This window comes from Leucopleurus acutus, assembly GCF_964270905.1.
Source record: "Leucopleurus acutus genome assembly, chromosome: X".
NCBI lineage: Eukaryota > Metazoa > Chordata > Mammalia > Artiodactyla > Delphinidae > Leucopleurus > Leucopleurus acutus.
This window is the reverse complement of record NC_139148.1, coordinates 13,294,412-13,316,668: the sequence shown is the minus strand read 5'-3', so window position 1 is coordinate 13,316,668 and position 22,257 is coordinate 13,294,412. Positions and strand designations below refer to the sequence as shown.

Here is a 22,257-nt window from a genome sequence, read left to right as displayed (position 1 = left end):
TTTTTGGAAGAAAGGACTTATTAAACACTCCTAGAAGTTACATTTCGAAGAACCCATTTGGAAATGGTGATTAGAGACATCAAATAAGTGTGTTAAATCAGTAGCCTTACTTGAGACCCAATTCTACATTAAAGTAAGCTCTAAATGGCCCATAGGTGGCTCACGGTAATGGTAATTTCTATGCATCAGCCTCTTCTCCTTGCTACAAGGAAACTTTCCTGGCTCACTTCCAAGTCTATAATTGTAACCCAGATGGTGCAATTCACTGGAAGCTTGACAGCAGCTAAGAGGCACTGCTCTGTGAGGATTCATGGTCAACAGCAAACAGACATGCCTGATCAGACTATTTACCTGTTTATCCTCATCATCCATTCTTTTGAAGGTATTTTTTTCTGTGATTAAATATGGAATCTGAACTTTAGTTCCATGCAGCTCAGCCATGTTCCCAAACCGGATCTCAGCATCAGTTTTTGACATCATAAAGCGAGGCAGCGGCAGTTCTTTAGGAGCAGAATCAGAGAAGCTCAAGTGAGACTTTATTTGAAAACTGCAAAAAAGGGAACTCAATGGCCAAAAGATGAGTCACTTTTGAGGAAAAATTCCAGAACACTAAATATAGATTAAATTTGATTTCAACGCAATAAGGACTCCTATAATAATGTCATAATAGAAAAATGCTACAGTTTAACACGGTATCCTGGCTCAACGTTTTTAAATGCTGTCGAATCATCGCAGAACAAATTCAGGTTTTGGACAAATCTCCCACTTCAGCCTTCAGTTCGGCACCAAGAAAAAGGATGTGACATCGTAGAACTCAGTATCAAGTGACAAACAGTAGCAGGCAGAACTTATATAGTGCTTATTATATGCCAGACACTGTATTAAGATCTGCAAATATTAACTCATTTAATCCTCACAACTCACTACAGTAAGATGATCATTAGCCTCCTTTTATAGATGTGGAAACAGAGCAGAAGGAGCTAAGAAGACACAGCTCATCTGTGGCAGAGCTGGCTCTTCACCAGCCAGTGCTGCTGACCTACAGAAAGGCCCCTCATTCCCAGGACAAACCTACTGCATACAACACTTTCTCACCTTATGTCATTGCTTAAACAATTTTCACACTCAATCTCCAGTTGTCTTTTCATAATGGAATAAGGAAAATGGTATAAAGTTAGAGCAATCAGTCCAACGTTCAGTCAGATTCTACTGTCAAAACCATTAGCTACACTCTATGCCACAAAGAGCTGAAACCCAACTGTCTGGTATATTTACTTAGCTTTCAAATTTCTAACAAAACTATTCTGAAAACAGAAATGATACTTTGGCACACTTCGAGTTCTCAGCACAGCAAATCACACACAACACAGCACAAGAATGCCAAAAATGGGTATAATATTCTGGATTAGGCATAATGATTTGCATCTGGATCCATTGTTCGGGATAATACTCATCAGTGTGCCTCTGCCTTCCCTTAGCTCCCTCTTCCAAAAACACAGCTGCACTTCCAATGATTGAAGCTGTGCTAAAGCCAGAAAACCTCTTAGCAACAGCAAGCAGTATCCCAGCTCCCCAGGCAAAGAAGGCCCCTGGTTCTCTAATATCCACATCATGTTTATTTTTAGTTGCTATGTCCACATTTGATTTAAAGAAGTAGGCAATATGACAAATCCCTGCGTGATCAATCAGCCAAGGGCCCGAGAGACATAAATAGAATAACCAATCTGGAAAATTAAACCAAGACTTTCCTCTAAAGATAGGATGGCCACCATTTTTAATGTTTTACTCTTCCCTTACCATGGCAGCTCTCCAACACTCAAGGCAGGAATGGACTTCAAAAGAAAAAAGGCAAGAAAAAAGAAAGTCTAGATTCTTAGTAAATCAAATATCAGCTAATCCTATGGTTCTCTTCTCAGAAAGGTATTTGTTTCAACTCAGTCTGCAAAAAGGATCTAAAACACATGGAACGAGATCACATAAAATAACTTGCACTCTAATCTGCCCATGAGAGGATGATGCTACTTCCAAGCCCTATTTGAGGGAGAAAAGAAGTAAATGCTTGGCATTTTTAAGCTCCCTGACCAGCGTTTCACTGGTGTTCAACAGATAACTCTGGGAGCAATGGAACACAAACCCGGCTGATGAATATCAACTATTACACTAGAGCCCCCAGCTGTCCTTTAGGACACCGTCACGTCACACGCTCTCCTTCCCTGGCTATGGCATTTCTCCAAAATTGTTCACCTGGGAAAGAACCTCCCTCCCCCCGCCGGTAGCAAAAGACAAAATACAGCTGAATTTCCCTCGTACTTTCTTTGTTTACAAGGTTGTAAACAACTCTCACTTAACAGAATTGTAACCGTATATAATGATATCCCTATCATTGAAAAGGTTAATGAAGGTGCTATTTTTCTTAAGCTGCTGCAAGCTTTTTTTTTTAATGCTGCAAGCTTTTAAAAAGTGAAAAGTAAAACTCTAGTTTGTCGATGTTCAGTCTAAATGTTGTTTCCTAGTCATGTGTACACCAAATGTAACAGTGCAACTTTATTAGAAAATTAATCAATAAAGTACCTGCTATCCAGTGATTTATGTCAAGTAATCACAGGAGAAGATTTATTTGTAGTAGTTGTTTAGAATCTTTTCTCCCAAACTGAATTAACACCAAGAAACACATCAAGAGTTCAAATGAAATACTGATAAGGGCCAAGGACACCATGAGCACAGCAATCATTTGTTTCACAATGGCATCTTACGTTGTATTCTTTGAACACAGAAATGCTTTGTATATTAAATAGAAATGACTATTTTTCCCTTCCACAAAGAGAACTATGCCTCTCCTTTTTTAAACATGTGACCCTCTAAGGGAAAAAATCCTTTGTTTTCCCACGTTTGATGGAGTCATGAATATAAGAAATACTTCAATCTCTTCAATTCATTAGAAGAAACATAAGCAGCATAAATGCAGTAACAAATGGCAAATTACAAAGTGGCAGCTGCTGTGCAGTGACCTCCAACGCTGTCCACTGGAAATATAATGTCAGCCACATATATCATTGTAAATTGTGTAGTAGATACATTACCAAAAAAAAATGTTAAGTAAAGAAGCCAGTGACAAAAATACAAATACTACATCGTTTCACTTACATGAGGGATCAATCGTCAAACTCATAAAAACAGAAAGTAGAATGGTGGGCGCCAGGGGCCGGGGGTGAAGGGGAGTGAAGAGTTGTTTAACGGGGGCGGAGTTTCCATTTTGCAAGGTGGGGAGATTGGTCGCACAACAACGTGAATATACTAAACACTACTGAACTGTACACTTAAAATGGTGAAGATGGTAAATTTTATGTTCTATATATTTTGTCACAATTAAAATTTTTAACGTTGAAAAAAGCACAAAAGATACAGGTGAAATTAATTTAGTGTATTTTAACCCAATGTTATAGATTACAGCATGTGATCAAGATAAAAATTAATATAATAGTTTACATTCTTTTTTCAGACTAATGCTTCAAACCCCCATGTGTACTTACCTGTACCACAGACCTCAATTCAGATACACCACATCTCAGGCACTCAGGCGCCGCAGTAGTGTGGCTACTGGCTACGCTACTGGACCAGCACAGTTTGGCTGATGGTTGCTATGAAGGAATATGGACCATTATGGCCAGAAATCTGGATTTGACTAAGAAATACTATAATGTTAAATGTTAACAACTAACTGATTTCTTCTTAAATTACGTAAGGAGTATTTTGTATGGAGGGATGATTTATATAAAGCTTAAGTGTACCTACCACTTGAAGACTTTTAACAAATATATGTATAAGCTCATAGCAAACACCCAAATTAAGATACATTTCCATCATATAGAATTTGCCTTCATATCCCTTTCTAGTTAATCCCCTCGCCTTGTCCCACTTAGCAACCTATTCTAATTTCTAAATCCACAGATTACCTTTGCCATTATAGAACTTCACATAATGGAATCATACAATATTAATCTTTGTGACCACCTTCTCTGACCAACACTTTGTCTGTGATAATCATCCAATGTACCACATAATCATCCAAAGACATAGTTCATTCTTTTTCATTGCTATGGAATAATCTATTTTTATGAATACATTGAAATTTTTTAAATCCAGTCTCCTGTGATGAACATTTGGGTTGTTTCCAGTTTGGAGCCATTAGGAATATAGCTGCTGTGAACATTCTTATAAATGGTTTTTGACAGACATGAATTCATTTATCTTGGGGATATACCTATGGACCACATTCAACCTGCTGCCTATTATTATGTACAAAATAAGCTATAAGGATGTATTGTACAACAGAGGGAATATAGCCAATGTTTTATAATAACTACAAATGGAATATAACCTTAAAAAATTGTGACTCACTATACCGTATACCTGTAACTTATATAATATTGTACATCAAGGTATACTTCAGTTTTAAAAAATAGTATTACCATTAAAAAAAGAATGGGTTTGGGCTTCCCTGGTGGCGCAGTGGTTGAGAATCCGCCTGCCAATGCAGGGGACACGGGTTCGAGCCCTGGTCTGGGAAGATCCCACATGCCGCGGAGCAACTAAGCCCATGCACCACAACTACTGAGCCTGCGCGTCTGGAGCCTGTGCTCCGCAACAAGAGAGGCCGTGATAGTGAGAGGCCCACGCACCGTGATGAAGAGTGGCCCCCGCTCGCCGCAACTAGAGAAAGCCCACGCACAGAAACAAAGACCCAACATGGCCAAATAAATAAATTAATTTAAAAAAAAAAAGAATGGGTTTTACATTTTTGAATGTTTGGAAAACATCAAAAGAAAAATATTTCAGGACGTGAAAATTATGAAATACAAATTTCAATGTCCATAAATAGTTTCACTGGAACACAGCCACACTCTTTTGTTTACATATTGTCCACTTCTGCTTTCACAGTTCTGGGGCAGAGTTGGATATTTGCAACAAAGGCCATATGGCTCACAAAGCCTAAAATATCCACTACCTAGCCCTTTACAGGAAAAGTTTGCTGACCCCTGTCTTACACAATACAGTGGTTCAAGTAAAATGTAGTCTTACTAAAACAATACAGTTGCATTTAATGGAAAAATATTTTACATTAATTGACTTTTAAATTTTAAATAATTTAAATTAATTATTAATTTAATTAAAAATTCAATTCCTCACTCGCACTACACACATTTTTAATGCTCAATAGCCAGCCGCACGTGGCTAGTGACTACCATATGAGACAGCACAGTTTAGATGGTTGGCCAAAAAACTACAAGGCAGCTACTATTGGTATACCCCTTCTCCAGGTGAGCCATTTAAGCTCAAAGAGATTAAGAAACTTGCCTGAGGGTACACAAATAAAGAGTGATGGAGCAGGGATTCAAAATCAGGTAGTCTACTGCTAGGGCCTACACTCTTAGCCACTAGGCTACACTGTCATCCTGAAAATTAAAATAGTCTTTGTATTGCAGGTTTGAACATTCAGGCTGAAACTGTGGCGTGTCAGAGGGGGAAATGGTCTAGAGAAAATCTACTGGAAGTATCCACATCTTACAGGTGAGGAACTAAGCCCAAGAAGGGGAGGGTGGGTCTTGTCTTACTCATGCAGCAAAATGGCGGCAGAGCTACAGTCTTAACAACACTCCTGGCCTCCTGGGGCTCCCTTCTCTTCCCACTACTTTTCATCGCCCATCCATTTATACCAGTTACTTATAGGTTAACAAAAATTAATGACAACGATGTTCAGTAATTCCAAAGTGAAGCCGAACCCACACATTTTCCTTAAGTTACTTGGGAAAAACATCAGGTTGGTCTTACTAACCCAAACCTGGGTTGATCAAAGCCTTATAATCGCCTATCTGCGCTATCCACCTGTTAATTTGGAAAAATTTGTTGCTAATTTGGAAATGGGAAGCTAGATAGCTAGATGAGCAGGTAAAGGCTGCTGTGGGAAGGCTGATCTTATAATTTTTTGGAGGGGTGATGGCAAGTTACAGTTATCCATTATCAATTTCATAAAAGAGCACATTTAACAAAAGGAAACCAAAAAAACCATCTTAAAATTGAACACATTTCCTTTTATAAATAACTCAATCCTTTGTCCTAATTCTTTCTCCTTTCCCTGCAGACTGTGCCAGACTACCACCAGGTCAGGAATGAGGAACACAGCCCTAGAAACCACATGAATCACATTATTGCACTACTGGGGTTCAGAGACTCCCCTTTAAAGGAGCTGTGGAAAAAAATCAAGGGGTCTGTCATGTTGGATAAGAAAGTAAATTACATCTTTATTCTCCCTACCCTAACCATAAGTTAGCATTTCTTTCAATTATGAATGTAAGCAATGAACTGCTGTAATATCGTCAGCAGTGCTTGCAACTTTGTCACCCGCCGAAATCAGATATTTTTATATCACATTACAGTTGCTGCGGACATCCTGAAGTACTGTTTATGTTCATCACTACTCTGAAAGTATGCTAGTTATTTGGATCACAGATCTTTTATTTAATACATTAATAAAGAAGCATGTATACTGCTATATAACAACTTTTTTAAATATCTCAGTTTTAATTTCAAAATACAGTTGACCCTTGAACAACGCAGCTTTGAACACTGTGAGTCCACTTACACGCGGATATTTTTCAAGAGTAAATACTACAGAACTACACGGTCTGTGGCTGGCTGGGTCCATGGATGTGGAGGAACCGCGGATATGGAGGGCCGACTATAAATTATACATGGATTAACCCTCCAGTTGTTCAAGGGTCAGTTTTAATTGGTTTCCTTTATAATCCCACATCGTTGTACGCATTTAAAATATTACTCCAAAACAGAGACACAGATGTAGAGAAAAAAACGTATGGCTACCAAGGGGGGAAGTGGGGGGGGTACAAATTGGTGGATTGGGAGTGACATAGATACAGTACTATGTATAAAATAGAGAACTAATGAGAACCTGCTGTATAGCACAGAGAACTCTACTCACTGCTCTGTGGTGACCTAAATGGGAAGGAAATCCAAAAATGAGGGGATATATGTATACATATACCTGATTCACTTTGCTGTACAGCAGAACACAACATTGTAAAGCAACTATACTCCAATAAAAACTTCTTTAAAAAAAACAAAAACATTACCCCAAGAAGGGGTCCAGAAGCTTCACACTGCCGAAGGGGCCCATGGCACCAAAAAGCTTCAAAACCCTACTCTTGACCCCGCTACACACCCACTCTTGGCCTGTCTTCGGAAAGGAGGAAGGTACAGGAGCTCCCAGGGCAAATGTTCGCACGTGGTTTCCTCTGCAGGAATTCTCTGCTGGCCCTGAACTTCACACCCGCCGTCCGCCCTTCTAAGTCAGCTTTCACCAAACGTGTCGCCCCAGCTCCCACTAGGGTGAGGCCAGAAAGAAGCCTGGGGCCAGCCCTCTCAGGGCCGTGGAAAGGCAGTGTCAGCACTTGCAGGGCCCGGGGAGCGAGCGCAGGGAGTTATACACCCTGGGAGCCTCTTGTCTACCCCCAGTTCAGGCCCTGATGTGACCAAATCTGTACTCAGAGCTTAAGCAAAGCTCCTGAAAATACTCCACCCAGCTGTCTTCAGAAGTCACTCTGAACCCTGGCTCCACAGAAGAATCACCTGGGGAGCTCTGAAAACCCCCTCGCTCAGGCCACAGCCCAGGCTAATTTAATGATAATTTCTGCAGGTGGCCCCAGGTACTTGTATTTTTTTATTTTGCATTTAAAGTTACCCAGATGGGGCTTCCCTGGTGGCACAGTGGTTGAGAGTCCGCCTGCCGATGCAGGGGACGCGGGTTCGTGCCCCGGTCCGGGAAGATCCCACATGCCGCGGAGCCCGTGAGCCATGGCCGCTAAGCCTGTGCGTCCGGAGCCTGTGCTCCGCAACAGGAGAGGCCACAACAGTGAGAGGCCCACGTACCGCAAAAAAAAAAAAAAAAAAGTTACCCAGATGATTCTCAAGGGCAGACGAGGGTGGGAACCAAAGCCTGAGAAAGATGACTTCTGTAGGCATCCCTCAGCAGTTCCAGGTGAACCTGAATTCCAAATGTTTGAGTTTAAAGAGTGGCAGCTGATTAAGACTCGCTCCCCATGCACAGGCATTTATGTCTTCATTCATTCATTCAGTCAGTCAGTCATTCATTCATTCATTCAACAAACATGCTCTGAGTACCCACAAGGCCCCTTAGTGCAGGGATTACCAGAAGCTCCTCCTTTCCCCTTGGACTTGCAGACTGCTAAGGAAGACAGACAAAAAACTTGTCAAACCTATAAAGGAGTATTTACAAACTCTGATAAAAGTGCTATGAAGGAACAGGCGGTGAGAGAGAATAAAGTAGGGAGGGGCCTGCCACATTACCTAGCATTATCTAATGGGCCCATCCAAGGAGTACCTCATTCCCTAGGGATGTGTGCTTTTTAAGTTACTATTTACTCTTGATTAGGCATTTTACAATTCTGAAAGGGTAGATATTAACTTGTAGAAAACTGTTAGCTAACAAATACTTCTTGTCTGACAGCAATGCAAATGAATTTTATCTTAGAAAAGAGTATAATAACCCAGTTACAGTTTTATTGCACTGTAGGGCATTAATCAATTTTATATGTAATTTAGCAATCTTATTCCAGCATTCTTTCTTTCCATGACTATAAATACTTCTGACTTTCTTGAACCAGCTTTACTACATGCTGGTTCCTTTGTTGATGAATTAATTTGACAGGACATACTTTAGAAAGGATGGTGGGGGCGGCCTCGGAATCCTGAAGAATAAGGAGGAGGAGCCAGCATGGGAAGGAGAGGGGGAAGAACAGACCGCTAGCAACCCAACACCTCGACATAACATATGGTCTTTCCTACAACAGGAAAAGAGGTGGCCCAGAAATGGCTAGAAGGCCAGTGAGGCTGGGGGACAGACTGCAAGCAAGAAGAAGAGGTTTGGGATGAGGATGGAGAAGTAGGCAGAGACTAGGTTATGCAGGGCCTTACAGATCAGTGTAAGGACTCCGAACTTAGCACTATGTACAACAAGCAACCACTAGGAGGGTTTCAAGAAGCTGGATAAAATGATCTGGTGGCTATTTTGAAAAGACCACTCTTACCGCTGTGTGGGAAAAGAGACTGGCGTAGAGAATAGAGAAGGCCAAGAAACCAATGACAAAATCATCGTGGTGCTCAGGTGTGGCTGCAGGTGGCCTGGTCCAGCAGAAGCAGAGAGATGGAGGGAATGGGCAGTGGATTTTGATGGATTATATTGTGAATGAGGGAAAGGGGGGAATCAAGAAGGGCTTCTACCCACATGCTGTGCAGTGCAGCCATAAAATAAGAGAAAAAAATATCAAAAAAAAAAAAGAATGGCTTCTAAGTTCCTGGCTTAAGCAACTGCATATGGTAGGGGTATTCAGCAAAATGGGAATGGCTAGGGGTTAGAGGTTAACATACACACAGGCACATGTCATTCATGAAATAAGGGTATGACTCTTACAGAAGGAAGGGTAGACTCACAACTCCTTGGGTGTGACAGGGCCTTTTAAAGGTAGCAGCCTTTCAGATTAGGTTCTCAGAGAGCATTCTCTTTGGCCTTCAAGGTTTGTGTCATCAAACATTAAGCTAATGGATTTCAAGCAACAAATCGGAAAATGCTAAGTAGCAGCTCAAAGTTTGGCCCTGTCTTGCCCTCATCCTTACTCAACATATGCTGACTACAAATAACTATCATTTAATAAATCTTTAAATGAAGGAAGGAAATTCAGAATTAACTCTGAGTATACTTAAACCCTCAGAGGTAAAAGGCAGCATCAGGATTTATAAAATACAATGGAGAAAGCCTTGTATTTGGGAAAAGGGTTAATCCTTTACACAAGTGATAACTTAGTCCATCCCTTCCACCCCGTCCCCCCAGGAAATTGAGCTGTAGATCTGAGCACAAATCGGGTAAAAGACTTCAGTCTGACCAAATATAAGCAACAAAGGTGTCAGAAGTTTATTCTTTTATACAATAAAGCAGCTCTTAACTCTTCCAGAAGAAGTTGGGGGATACTACAATAAAGCTTAATGACCATTTACAATGGAATGGAAACTATCACTGCCTACCACAAATCGAAATTCAGTGAGCTGTTAACTTTGAACTAATCACAGCAAGTGAATGATAGCAGTGACCATTAGACACCAAACCGGCCACTGAAATAATACTTCATCATGAAACCTATTTTGGAACCAAATTTTCTAATACTGAGGGATGCTTTGGGGGTCAGATTTTTTTTCCCATTCGGAAAACATCCAGGATTACAGATTAGAGTCAGCACCTTACTAAACAGAAAGAATCATCAAGAAGAGGCTACTCTGCATAGCAATGAAGAGCACGGGAACTGGAGGCTGAGCTCCTGGCTAGAGCTGGTTAGAACCTTACAATAGGCAAGTTACTCAACCTGACCCACCGCAAAGCAGGAAGCGAGTCTTTATTCCATTAGGCACTGAGATTTCAATGGTACTTGTTATCACAGCTTATCGAAGGCAATGGAAACTGACACAATTATCTAATTTAGGTAGATGTCATGAGGACTAAATGAGACAGTGTCTGACACCCACTAAGCCTTTAATAAAGGTTAGCAGGATGATTGCGGCCTCCTGATGGTTAGTGTAAAAAGCTTTCATTTCCCATAGTCAAGCTATCAGAATCTTCTCTGCTATTTGCAGCTGTCCTACAAGGTTGTCACGGACTAACCATAAATCCTCAACCCACGTCGAGGTCCACCAGGGACTTCACAGAACAGGTAGGAACAGCGGAGTCATTTTTATCTCAAAATGAGGAAAAGGACAAAGTTCCTGCATAGCTGTGTGGCCACAGGAAAGTAATTCATATCAGAGTGAACTAAAAAAGGACCTCAGCACATCCACTGAATAATCACCTTCTTTAAACAGTGTGGTAAAACCAGTACTGAAGAAGTGCAAATGATGCTAAGAGTTTGGGGCTTTCCTTTTGGTTTAAGTGCTCAAGTATGTTCTGGGTTGGGGGCAGGGATAGCAAGGTAAGAAAATGGTAAATCAAAACTTTGAGAAGATAAATTCATTCTGCAAAAATCTTGGTAGCCCCCGAGTACTTAACAATCATGAAAATAGTGCTTTGGGAATTGGGAGATTAAAAGATGATCATACCTGACGTGCCTGGCAGGGAAAGAAGAGAGACAGAAGGGGCAGTTCCACTCAAATTCTCCTAGTTACTCAGCCCTAACAGAGCCTTAAACGACATTATAGATTCCTCGAGTGGAAAATTAAACGGTCTTATTATTTTGCCACAGGCTCTAGAATCCCCATCCCAATCTTTGCCAGCTAAAGAACGAAATCTATTTTTAACTGCAAGTGAGTTAAAAGGAACTAATCTCAGGTCACTCTGAATTTTTTTCTCATTAAAAAAGAAAAAAAACCACTAAGATACCTGGTAAGTTTTATTTTACTTTAAAGAAGAGTTGGAAGAAGAAAGGAAAAATTCCACAAATGCTTATAGAACAGGCCTTAAACCCACTAAAAATGGTTATCATACACAGGAAACCTGTCATGGATAATAAAATGTATCAATGGGAGATACTTACCACATTTAATACTCTCTATCCGCACGGGGAGGCCAGACTGTGCTGCAGCAATTAATTTCAGGGCAACGTAAAACTGTGTTGGACCAAAATAACCAACCCGCTTGGCACCACAGAGTTCTGTGATCTGAAAACAGACAAGAGAAGGGATGCTGAAAACTCCATTTCATAACAGCAAAATGAGACAAAATAGATTATGAAATCTCAAGGATTTCATGGGGTAACTAACCAAAAAGTCCCTGGAGAACCTATGGGTACACGCTGGTTGGATTCTTTTTCCTCCAGTTTGCAGGGAGGTTTTCAATTTGGATAATTCAATTCTACCTACGCGTGATGTTTCAGGACTGGGTGGTTATTCCTCCTCTTTCAAAGATAAAAATAAAGGTGACAAAGAATGGCTGTTAAGCTTCTTACAAAAGAGTGACTTTTTCAGGGGGTGGATTGTAACATACAAAGTCTAAAGTCTAGAAAGTCACCGGGGTGAAGAGAGAACAGATTAGTCATAATCACTACTTGTGGATTATTCTAGTTGATCGAAATTAAAAGTGAGTTATTTTTTTAAATTATTTTTTAAAATTTATTTATTTATTTTTTTTTTGGCTGCGTTGGGTCTTCGTTGCTACGCGTGGGCTTTCTCTAGTTGCAGTGAGTGGGGGCTACTCTTCGTTGCGGTGCGCGGTCTTCTCCTGGCGGTGGCTTCTCGTTGCGGAGCACGGGCTCTAGGCGCATGGGCTTCAGTAGTTGTGGCTCACAGGCTCTAGAGCACAGGCTCAGTAGTTGTGGTGCATGGGCTTAGTTGCTCCGCGGCATGTGGCATCAGGGCTTGAACCCATGTCCCCTGCATTGGCAGGCGGATTCTTAACCACCGCACCACCAGGGAAGTCCCTTCAATGACTTCTTTAAAGTTACTTCAAAGTAACAGATACTCAAAAGTTCAAATAATAGTAAGTGGGGGTGAAGAAGTAACAAGCACCCCCACTCCCTTTGGTGCCCCAAAGGAAAACACTATACATTTCTCCTAGAAATGTTCTCAGCATATATATATAGCACATACCTGTTTTTCTTGTTGCTTATTCAAACTTTATGAAAATAGAATACCACATACTATTTTGCAACTTGCTTTTCATTTAGCATCATCCCCTGAATATTTTTCTCTAGCGCGCAGTTAAAATTACCACTTTATTTTAACAACTGCATAATATTCTGCTATAAAGATACACTGTGCATTTTTTATTATTATTCTTAGTTGGTCCTATGGATAGAGTTTTAGACTTCCAATAATTAACCTAACAAACACTTTCAGAACAAACTATAAACAGACACTAAGTAATCTGAAGAAAATTCCTATTAAAATTCAACTGGGATGTCAACAAAAAATAGCAGAATAAGGGTCTCCAAAAATTCTCTCCTCCATCAGAGCAATGAGAAGCCAACAAAAATGGACACAACTCTGGAAATTAACCAAAAGTCTGCAGCAATGCGGGGAGTGTTTATTCAAGAAAAACAGCTGAATCTCAGGAAGAACAGCAAGCTTTGTGGCATTTTAAGTGGCCTTACTTCCATTCTCTCCCACCTGCATTCCAGGTATTTTCACTGTATTGCAGGCATCCCCTGCCTGCAGTCACAGCAAGACTGGCAGCCACAGAAGGAGTCAGGACAGAGCTGGGCTTCTTGGATGTGAAGACTACTGTTTGTCATCAAACTCGGGTAGTTTTTCACTATTATTTCTTCAAATATTTTTCTGGCCCTCTCTCTCTTTCTCCTGTTGGTACTTCTGGTACTTCCAGTAGCCCACAGTCCACCTCTCCTAGCCCTAGACTATGAGCTGGGGTTGGGGGGAGTGAGTCCTGTCTTCTCGGCTAGACCCACGGAAAACAGAGCCTCCACCATGTGGAACTGGTGGGGGTGGGGAGAGGAAGAGGTCGTGGCTCAAAGGCTGCTGGCTCACTGTTCTTACTAAGATTTAGGAGATTTTCTTGAATAAATGTTTCTACGTTTGCTGTATGTCTTCAGGTCAATTTCCAGAGACTTTAAATGATTATCCTTTACAATTTTTACCAGTTAAGAGGCTCTTTCACTGGAAAGAGGATCTGCTGAGTTTCTCACACTGTCATTCCAAAGTCTCAACCCTCCCGGATTCATTCTTGAGTGGAGAAGCAATAGGGTGTTATGGTAAAGAGAACAGTTCTTGGAGTAAATGACTTAGGTGTGAATCCTGGCCCTAGCACCAACCGGCTACCTGTATAACCTAAGGCAAGTTACTTATCTCTCGTGCCTCAGTCTCCCCTTAAGTGTAAACAGGTACTTACCTCATGAAGGCTAAAGTAGTAGTGCCCACAATAGTGTCCATTCAATAAACATGCCATTGTCTAATTTTTTGGTCTACTTGTTTATTTTGTTCCCATTCTAGCTGCATATTAGAATAACCCGAGGAGCTTTTGAAAAATAGAGACCTAGCCTCCACCCCCAAAGATTCTGCTTTAATTGGTCAGTGGTGTGGCCCAGGCATGGGTGACAATCCAAATGCTAATGATCACCAAACCGCTCTCTCCAAACCTAACAACTCAGATACTTCATGCACTTTTCCAAAACCCTACTGGACAACTCTACGTGGATACCCTAAGCCATCTCAGACATAACATAAATTAAATAAGCCCTACTCATTTGCCCTTCCCCACATATCCTTGAACCTACAGATCTTCCAGCAGCCCTCGCCTCAGTTGCTGGCATCAACAATTCCATATCCCAAATCAGAAACTTATCTTCGATGCTAACCACATTCACATCTATCACAGAACCATCTGCCAAATCAAGGCTATCTTCTCCTTTGCCTTGCCTTAATCCTTCCTAATATCTCACCTGGCCATCGTGACATATTTTATTTTTTAATAGAATTCACACAAATTACTGTACAGGGACAGGTTTCTCTTTTAAAGTGTGACTTTCATATAATAGTGTGTCAGTTTTCCTCAGGTGTACAAGGAGGCATCAATACTTATTATCAGAATTTGTTTCTAGAAGAAATGTTGCTCTTGAAACTTAAACTTTTTTCCAATAATTTATATATTTAGCTTTTTATTGAAGTATATTCCTATAGAAAAGCATAATATACAAACAGAAAAGCATACAAATAAGTGTATAGTATGTAGTTAGATGCGTTTTCACAAATTGAATACAACTACATAACGAGCACCCAGATCAAGAAACAGGGACTTCGCTGGTGGTCCAGTGGTTAAGACTCCACGCTCCCAATGCAGTGGGCCTGGGTTTAATCCCAGGTCAGGGAACTAGATCTCACGTGCCTCAACGAAGATCCCGCATGCCCCAGCTAGGACCCGGCACAGCCAAATAAATAATTTTTTTTAAAAAATGAAAGAAATCCAAACTTACAAGCCTCTAGAAGCCCCCCTTCGAAGCTCCTTTCAGTCACTACCCACCCGTCATTTTCCTAACTTCTAATACTACAGATTAGTCTTGCTTGTTTCTAAACTTGTTTGTGACATTCTTCCAAGTTGTTGAGTGAAACTGTGGTTCACTCATTTTTGTTGTCACTCAGTATTATTTATCCCCTGCCACTGGACATCTGTATGGTTTCCAGTTTCGGTGGGGATTGCGGGGGAGTACTGAAAGTTCCAACCCTCTAGCCATCTGGTTCCCTGGAAGCAGCTTCCAACCTTGTTACCTAGGGACTTTTCCAAAAGTCACCTCGTTAACATAAAACACACTTTTATTGCTCTTATCACAGGAAATCCCAAGGGTTTTTGAAGCTCTGTGCCAGGAACTGGGTTGAAGACCAAATATATATTTCTTATTATAAAATCACATCACAATAGGCCATTTGCATGTAACTGATTCTCTACTAGGCTAAGCTCCATGAAATAGGGAGATGTGTGTCTTGCTCACCAGTTCCTTTCCCTGCCACGTTGATTATGCTTAATAAATAGTGGTTGAACAAATAATTTTCTCGAACCAGTCTCTCCTCAGCTCATCTTCCAACTCCAGTTCATCCTCCATAGTGCCTGCATATCTGCCTTTTAAAAGCTAACAATACTGTTCTCATGCTTAAAGGCATCTCAGCCTGGATCCCCACCACCTCAGGACAAAATCCTATCTTCTTAGTGCAGCATTATACTTCCTTCACAACCTGGCCCTGAGCAGCTTCTCTAGTTTCATCTCTGGACACACACATGCACACAATTCTGTAGCTGCATTCAGCTTCTCCTGCTTTCCCAAGCACATCCTGACCTTCTACATTTCTGTGCCTAAGGTACACGGTGCAGAAGATGGGAAACTAAACAGCCTTGAAGTCAAGGTTGGTCAGGCTGAAATCTAGTTTCCTCGTATATATTGATAAAATAGAGATATTGTCTCTCCCATAAGACTATGAGGGAAAAAATTAAATAATGTACTAAATGAACCTGATATGATGCTTAACGGTGTTCAATAATTGTTGGGTTCCATCCCATTCACCTCGACCTAGAACATCCTCACTCCCCACTAGATTAAACTCAAATGTTACTGCTCTGTAGCTCCTTCTCAAGTCACCAGGTATAGTCTCTTTTCCCAGTATACTCTCTGACTATTCAAATGTCTATAAATGTCTATCACATGATACCTTATTGTCTTGGATTTGCTCCAAAATAAAAGGAGGAAAGGGAGTAACTGGAGAGTATGGGTGAAACAAGCATTACCAAGAGTTGAAAATGCCTGAAGTTGGGTGACGGGTTTGTGAGGGCTCATCCTCCTACTGTGTATGTTTGTATACATTTAGAAATTCTCCATATTCAAGCTTTTTAATGTCTATTTCAGCACTTATCAAATATTATAATTATCTGTTTATCTCTGCCTCCCATTAAAATGTCTTCTCTCCAAGGGCAATGGTTAATTTCTATTTATCTCCTAGCGCAAGGATAGGCATACAGTATACAGTCCAAAAAATTCTCCATCAAGTGAATGAAGCAACCCTCACAAATAAAAAGTAACTGAGTTGTTTGTTTGTTTGTTTTTCTGGCTGCATTGGGTCTTCGTTGCTGTGTGCGGGCTTTCTCTAGTAGCCGCGAGCGGGGGCTACTCTTCGTTGCAGTGCGCGGGGTTCTCACTGTCATCGCTTCTCTTGTTGCGCAGCACAGGCTCTAGGTGTGCAGGCTTCAGTAGTTGTGGCCTGCGGGCTCTAGAGCACAGGCTCAGTAGTTGTGGCACACAGGCTTAGTTGCTCCGTGGCATGTGGGATCTTCCTGGGCCAGGGCTCGAACCCATGTCCCCTGCATTGGCAGGCGGATTCTTAACCACTGTGCCACCAGGGAAGCTCAAGTAATTGAGTTTTATAATACATTCCTTACTGTGAATAAATAAATTACACATCTTCGGATACAGGATTGCCTATACATGGAAAAAAACTAACATCATCAATATAGGTGTCTTGCAGAGTAATTCCTAATATTAAGAAACTGTAATCCTTGCCATGTGAACAACTTAACAACTATATTTCAGTCAGTGTTAATTTATTATCAAGGTAACCTTCCTTTACCACAACTATCACATAGAACTAGAAAAGCTCTTAACTAAAGGTAACTGAAATTGCTGCTAAAATATTCACTGTGGTACTTCAAGACTAACACCCAAATCTGGCATTAGTAAACCGCCTCATTTACCTTGGAATCTGTCCTTTGCTCCCATATACCAGTAGAATCACTGCTTTGTAGCCAATGTAGAATATACACACATAAGTGAGGTAAGCCCACAGGCCACTCTTCTTGCTCTTTGTACACCAAACCTCCATGAGACATGCCAAGAACTTTCTGAAATAGTCAAGCCGCAAGGATGATAAATTATAGGCCTTTGGAACTTACATATGGAATCTCGTAAGCTTGAGACTTCTCAGTCCAAACTGCAGGTTAATTCTGTAAGTTTTTTTTCTTTATTGAGGTTCAAAATGTTCTAAATCTAAATTCTCCGTGGAAAAGTTCTAAATTGTGGGTAGAAACGTTTTAATGCAATCTAAAGAAAAAATTGTGGTGCTTTATCCCAGATACTCAACTAGCAGGAGATATTTTATGTAACTGCTCCTTCAAACAGTCCCAGTTGCCAAGATTTTCTCAAAATAAAGAAAAAATGAAAAGACTCCACTCCTCTTCTTTAGTCTAAACTCCAAACCTGCAACCCTCTCAGCTGGACCCATCTTAGGTTACACATTGTGCAAAGTTCTAACACATAACAAGAACCTATGGACTCATGTTTGTTTTCTCAGGTGGAAGGCAAGAGATGGGATGAAAAAAAAAAAGGAATGGATGAAATCAACTTCCTCACAGCCTACAGATGTATGCTCAACTGTCGGGGTGCTGGACACGCATCAGAAAAATTCACTGACCATTTGGGAGGAACCTGGACCAAGTTCTGGAAGAAGATGGAAGGCCACTAAAATAGCTTCCCTCCTACCTAATTCTGAAAGATTAAGTGGCTGTGCTGAGTAATCAGTCTACACCCGTTTCAGTTTGCCCGAAATAATACTTTCCTTCCGAGCTGAAATGTAATAAATTTTCAAAACTGTTCAAAGGTTTGAATAAGCTTCCTCCTTCAAGTATTTTTAAAGACTTCCTCAGAGAGATTTAAAAATTCAACGTCCTGGCGTGAGGGGTTGGAAGAATTCTCCAAGAACATTAGTGGACCCCTATTTTCTATTCTCCCTCCACCACAGCTCCCCAAGTTCATAGTCTCTGCTCACAAACCTACTCCTTCAAGTCCGGCTCCCAGACTCCTGAGACCTCACACACCATACTCCACATTCCCTCCAAGATATCTTATTAAAACAAGACCGCCCCCCCAACTCAAGCAGGCTTCCGGGGCTCCTCGTGCCCGTTCTTGTAAAACCCAGAGCCCTGAGCATGGTTTTGAGGCCCTCTCGTCTGGCCCAAACTACCTTGCCAACAAGCTTGTCTCCTCCCCTTCCTGCATCCAAGGCTTCAGCCACTCCAGATACCAACCGGCCTCTCAACACAGGACAGCCATGCAGGTCTCTCAGCACCTGGCATGTCTCTCACCTGGAAGCTGGATGTCTCCCCACTTCTTTTTTGTTTGTTTGTTTTTAAATGTTTCTTTCCTTTCTTTCTTTTCTTTCCTCCCTCCCTTTCTTCCTTCCTTCCGGCTGCGCTGGGTCTTAGTTGCGGCACATGTGATGTTCGTTGCAGCATGTGGACTTCTGAGTTGTGGCATGTGGACTTCTTAGTTGCAGCATGCAGACTCTTAGTTGCGGCATGCATGTGGGATCTAGTTCCCCGACCAAGGATCAAACCCAGGCCCCCTCCATTGGGAGTGCAGAGTCTTACCCACTGGACCACCAGGAAAATCCCCCTTCCCCACATCTTTACCCACCAGACTCTTTCTTCAAATCACCTCAAGACCAACCTTATCTTTGAAACCACAGTCAATTCCATTCTGTATTCCCATAGTCCTTTTCACTACTTTTCTGTCACATCACTAGCCTTTTAATAGAGCAAAATCACTATTCTGGTCATTGTCTCACCCTGTACCGCATCTCTTTCCCATACCCCTCAAGTGCCCAGCACAAGGCAAGAGTATATCTTTATCATTTGTATCCCCCAGGACTAATACTTTACGATGCTTACTACATAGTCGGTTGCTCAACGAATGTTTGTTGAATTAATTGGCTTTCACAGCCCATAGTCCCAGAATGCTCTTCTTTCTCTCATCTTGTAATTACTTTTACAAGTGACTGCTAAATGGGCTTTAGTCATCTCACACCATAGAGGCTGAAGAGCTCCTGCAGGAATATAACAGCGTATTAGCTGCTCTGTCCCCTCCCTGCTCAGTCAGCTAGGAGGGACCAGGCAGGGTCAGAGAATGAGGATCAGACTACACCATGCTCTGCCCTGGCCCTCAGCCCCTTCCCCTGACCCTCAGCCCCTTCCCCTGACCCTCGGCCCCTTCCCCTGGCCCTCCGCCCCCTTCCCTTGACCTTCGGCCCCTTCCCCTGGCCCTCCACCCCTTCCCCTGGCCCTTGACCCCTACCCCTGGCCCTCTGCCCCTTCCCCTGGCCCTTGGCCCCCACCCCTGGCCCTCGGCCCCTTCCCCTGGCCCTCGGCCCCTACCCCTCGGCCCCTACCCCTGGCCCGCAGACCCTTGCCCTGGCCCTCGGCCCCTACCCCTGGCCCTTGGCCCCCACCCCTGGCCCTCGGCCCCTTCCCCTGGCCCTCGGCCCCTACCCCTCGGCCCCTACCCCTGGCCCGCAGACCCTTGCCCTGGCCCTCGGCCCCTACCCCTGGCCTTCGGCCCCTACCCCTGGCCCTCGGCCCCCTACCCCTGGCCCTTGGCCCCTTCCCCTGGCCCTCGGCCCCTACCCTTGGCCCTGGGCCTCTACCCCGGCCCTCGGCCTCTACCCCTGGCCCTTGGCCTCGCCATCTAGAACACCTCAGTGGTTCTCCAGCCACTCAGTGTGCTAAAGATGCATCACGGCCTTCTGCCTCCAGCCTCCTTTGCTTAGCATACCCCCAGGAGACGCCAGCCTCCATACAGGCCCCCTCGAAAACAGAAATAAAGAGGATTTGAAGTACATGTGTAAAAGTTGTACCTCAGCCTCTCGGGAAAGAGCTGAAGAGTGAGGTCCACTGTCCTGGGTTTTCCTTTCCCACTCATGTAAACGTTCTAAATATCAAGAGGGACTTGCAGTCCAGAGGGACCTGGGTGAGCCACCCGAGAAAATGCGAACCCCCAGGTCTGATCACCCACCATGAGGCGCCCCAGCACATGCCTAAGCCAAAGCCCCACCCCGTTAAAGAGAAAACAGACATTCAGGGCTCACGTGTGATTTCAGACATGGAAGCCCACTAATACCTGAAAGTACTTATTAAAGTATCCTGGGCACCTCCCCACTGAAAGTACCACACTCAGTGCCAAGACAGGAAGTAAGCCGTGCTGAACGAAACGACTTACCCTTTTCTCTCTCTCTCATCCTCCTCCAACTCCCTTTTCCTCCCTGCCTCTTTTTCCTCCCTCCCCCACCTCTAAATAGTTTACTATTCACCTACCAAAACAGGACTATTCTCCTACACTATCCCCCCATCATCACCACATCTGAGGGAGTCAACATTAATATTATCACACAACATACGGTCCATACTCTCATGTCCTCAATCGTCTTAAAAATGGCCTATAGAACTGAATTTCCCCTCTCCCATCCAGGATTTAATCAATGTTTGTGCATTACATTTTTATCTTATGTCTCCTCTGTCTTTCCCTAATCTAAAACAATCCCACCTCCGTTCTTAACTGACACTGAATCCTTTCAAGAGTTCAGGCCAGTTGTCCTGCAGAATGTTCCACATTTTGGATTTCTGTTTCCTTGGGATAACATTCAAGTCAAACATTTCTGGCAAGAACACCACACAGGTGGTACTGTGATATAGTAAGAGGTACACAACAGTGAGGGGTACATAATTTCAGAACATCCCACCACTAATTGCCAAGCTTGGCCATTTGGTTAAGAGGGTGACTGCTAGATCTCTCCACTGCAAAAACATATTTTCACATAGTACATTGAGACCATTTGAAAATTCTATCCCCTGACAAATCAGCTTTTGACTCTGCCCAATACTAATTGCAAGTAAGTCTAGCTAAATTACATCAGCATCTACAGAACTGGAATCTTAACACAAAAATCGTAACAAACATGGGGATGATATTTATTCCATGAGGTGGCTGTCCTTACCTCCAGTTTATGCACAAATAAATGCCACAACTCAGAAAGTTCAGTGAGATGTTCAAGGTCACAGGTTCAGAGCCAGTACTCAGACCTACATGGGCCTGGGTCCAAATGTAAAGGTTTTTCCATTACATCAGGGGTTGGAAAACTGATGTTCACAAGCCAAATCTGGCCCACTGCCTGGTCTTGTATGTGCTGAGAATGGTTTTTACAGATGAACATTTGCAGTCAATTTGATGATAGGGAACACTAACTTTGAATTCTATGAGGTAAAATGTTATCCCCAAAACAAGAATTCCATGCTTCTTACTAGTAGATCTGTATTAATCCCCCACCCCCGCAAAAAAACACTTGTACTCAATTATCATATTTTGAATTTTGTCAATAAAAACTTTGTGGAAGTTTGCTTTCTCTCTTGTCATATAAGTACCTATACAATATCTTCAATTTTGCCTCTTGGCCCGCAAAGCCTAATATTTACTACCGGGCCCTTTACAGAAAGGGTTAGCAAGCCCTGATAAGACACTGCCTCCCAGAGGCATGACATCCTGCAGATACGCTCAAAGCCGGGCAGAAAGGTATTTTCCTAAACTAATCAGCCACACTAAGTAAATTCCAACTTAAAGAGTGAACATTTCCAGTAGAAGAAAAGAACACACATATATCCCCACCCATTTTCCACCCATTTATATACATTTGTTTACATTTTTCAGGAGCTTTTGAACTAAGGCTTCCTACATTACTGTAAACTTCCACAACAACCACCTGGAGCCATATTTCAGATATGAGCAAAATCTATGCAATAATTCACATGCTAAAAATGATATTTTGCTTCTCTCAGCCTTATTGAGGTAGCATAATTGACAAATAAAATTGCCACATATGTAGTGTACAATGTGATGACTTAATGTACGTATAGACTGTGAAAGGATTCCT

General features: G+C 42.2%; 1 protein-coding gene across 9 annotated transcripts in view; it reads right to left on the bottom strand.

Moving 5' to 3' along the window:
* Positions 1-22,257, bottom strand: part of REPS2 (RALBP1 associated Eps domain containing 2) — a gene marked incomplete at its 5' end in the record, with an annotated part of 232,284 nt that overhangs the window by 154,028 nt on the left and 55,999 nt on the right. For all 9 annotated transcript variants that reach the window (XM_082864959.1, XM_082864961.1, XM_082864965.1 and 6 more), the window contains 2 exons: positions 352-500; positions 11,610-11,733. In XM_082864959.1, coding sequence (XP_082721085.1) covers positions 352-500; positions 11,610-11,733 — 273 coding nt within the window. The remainder of the gene's footprint in view (positions 1-351; positions 501-11,609; positions 11,734-22,257) is intronic.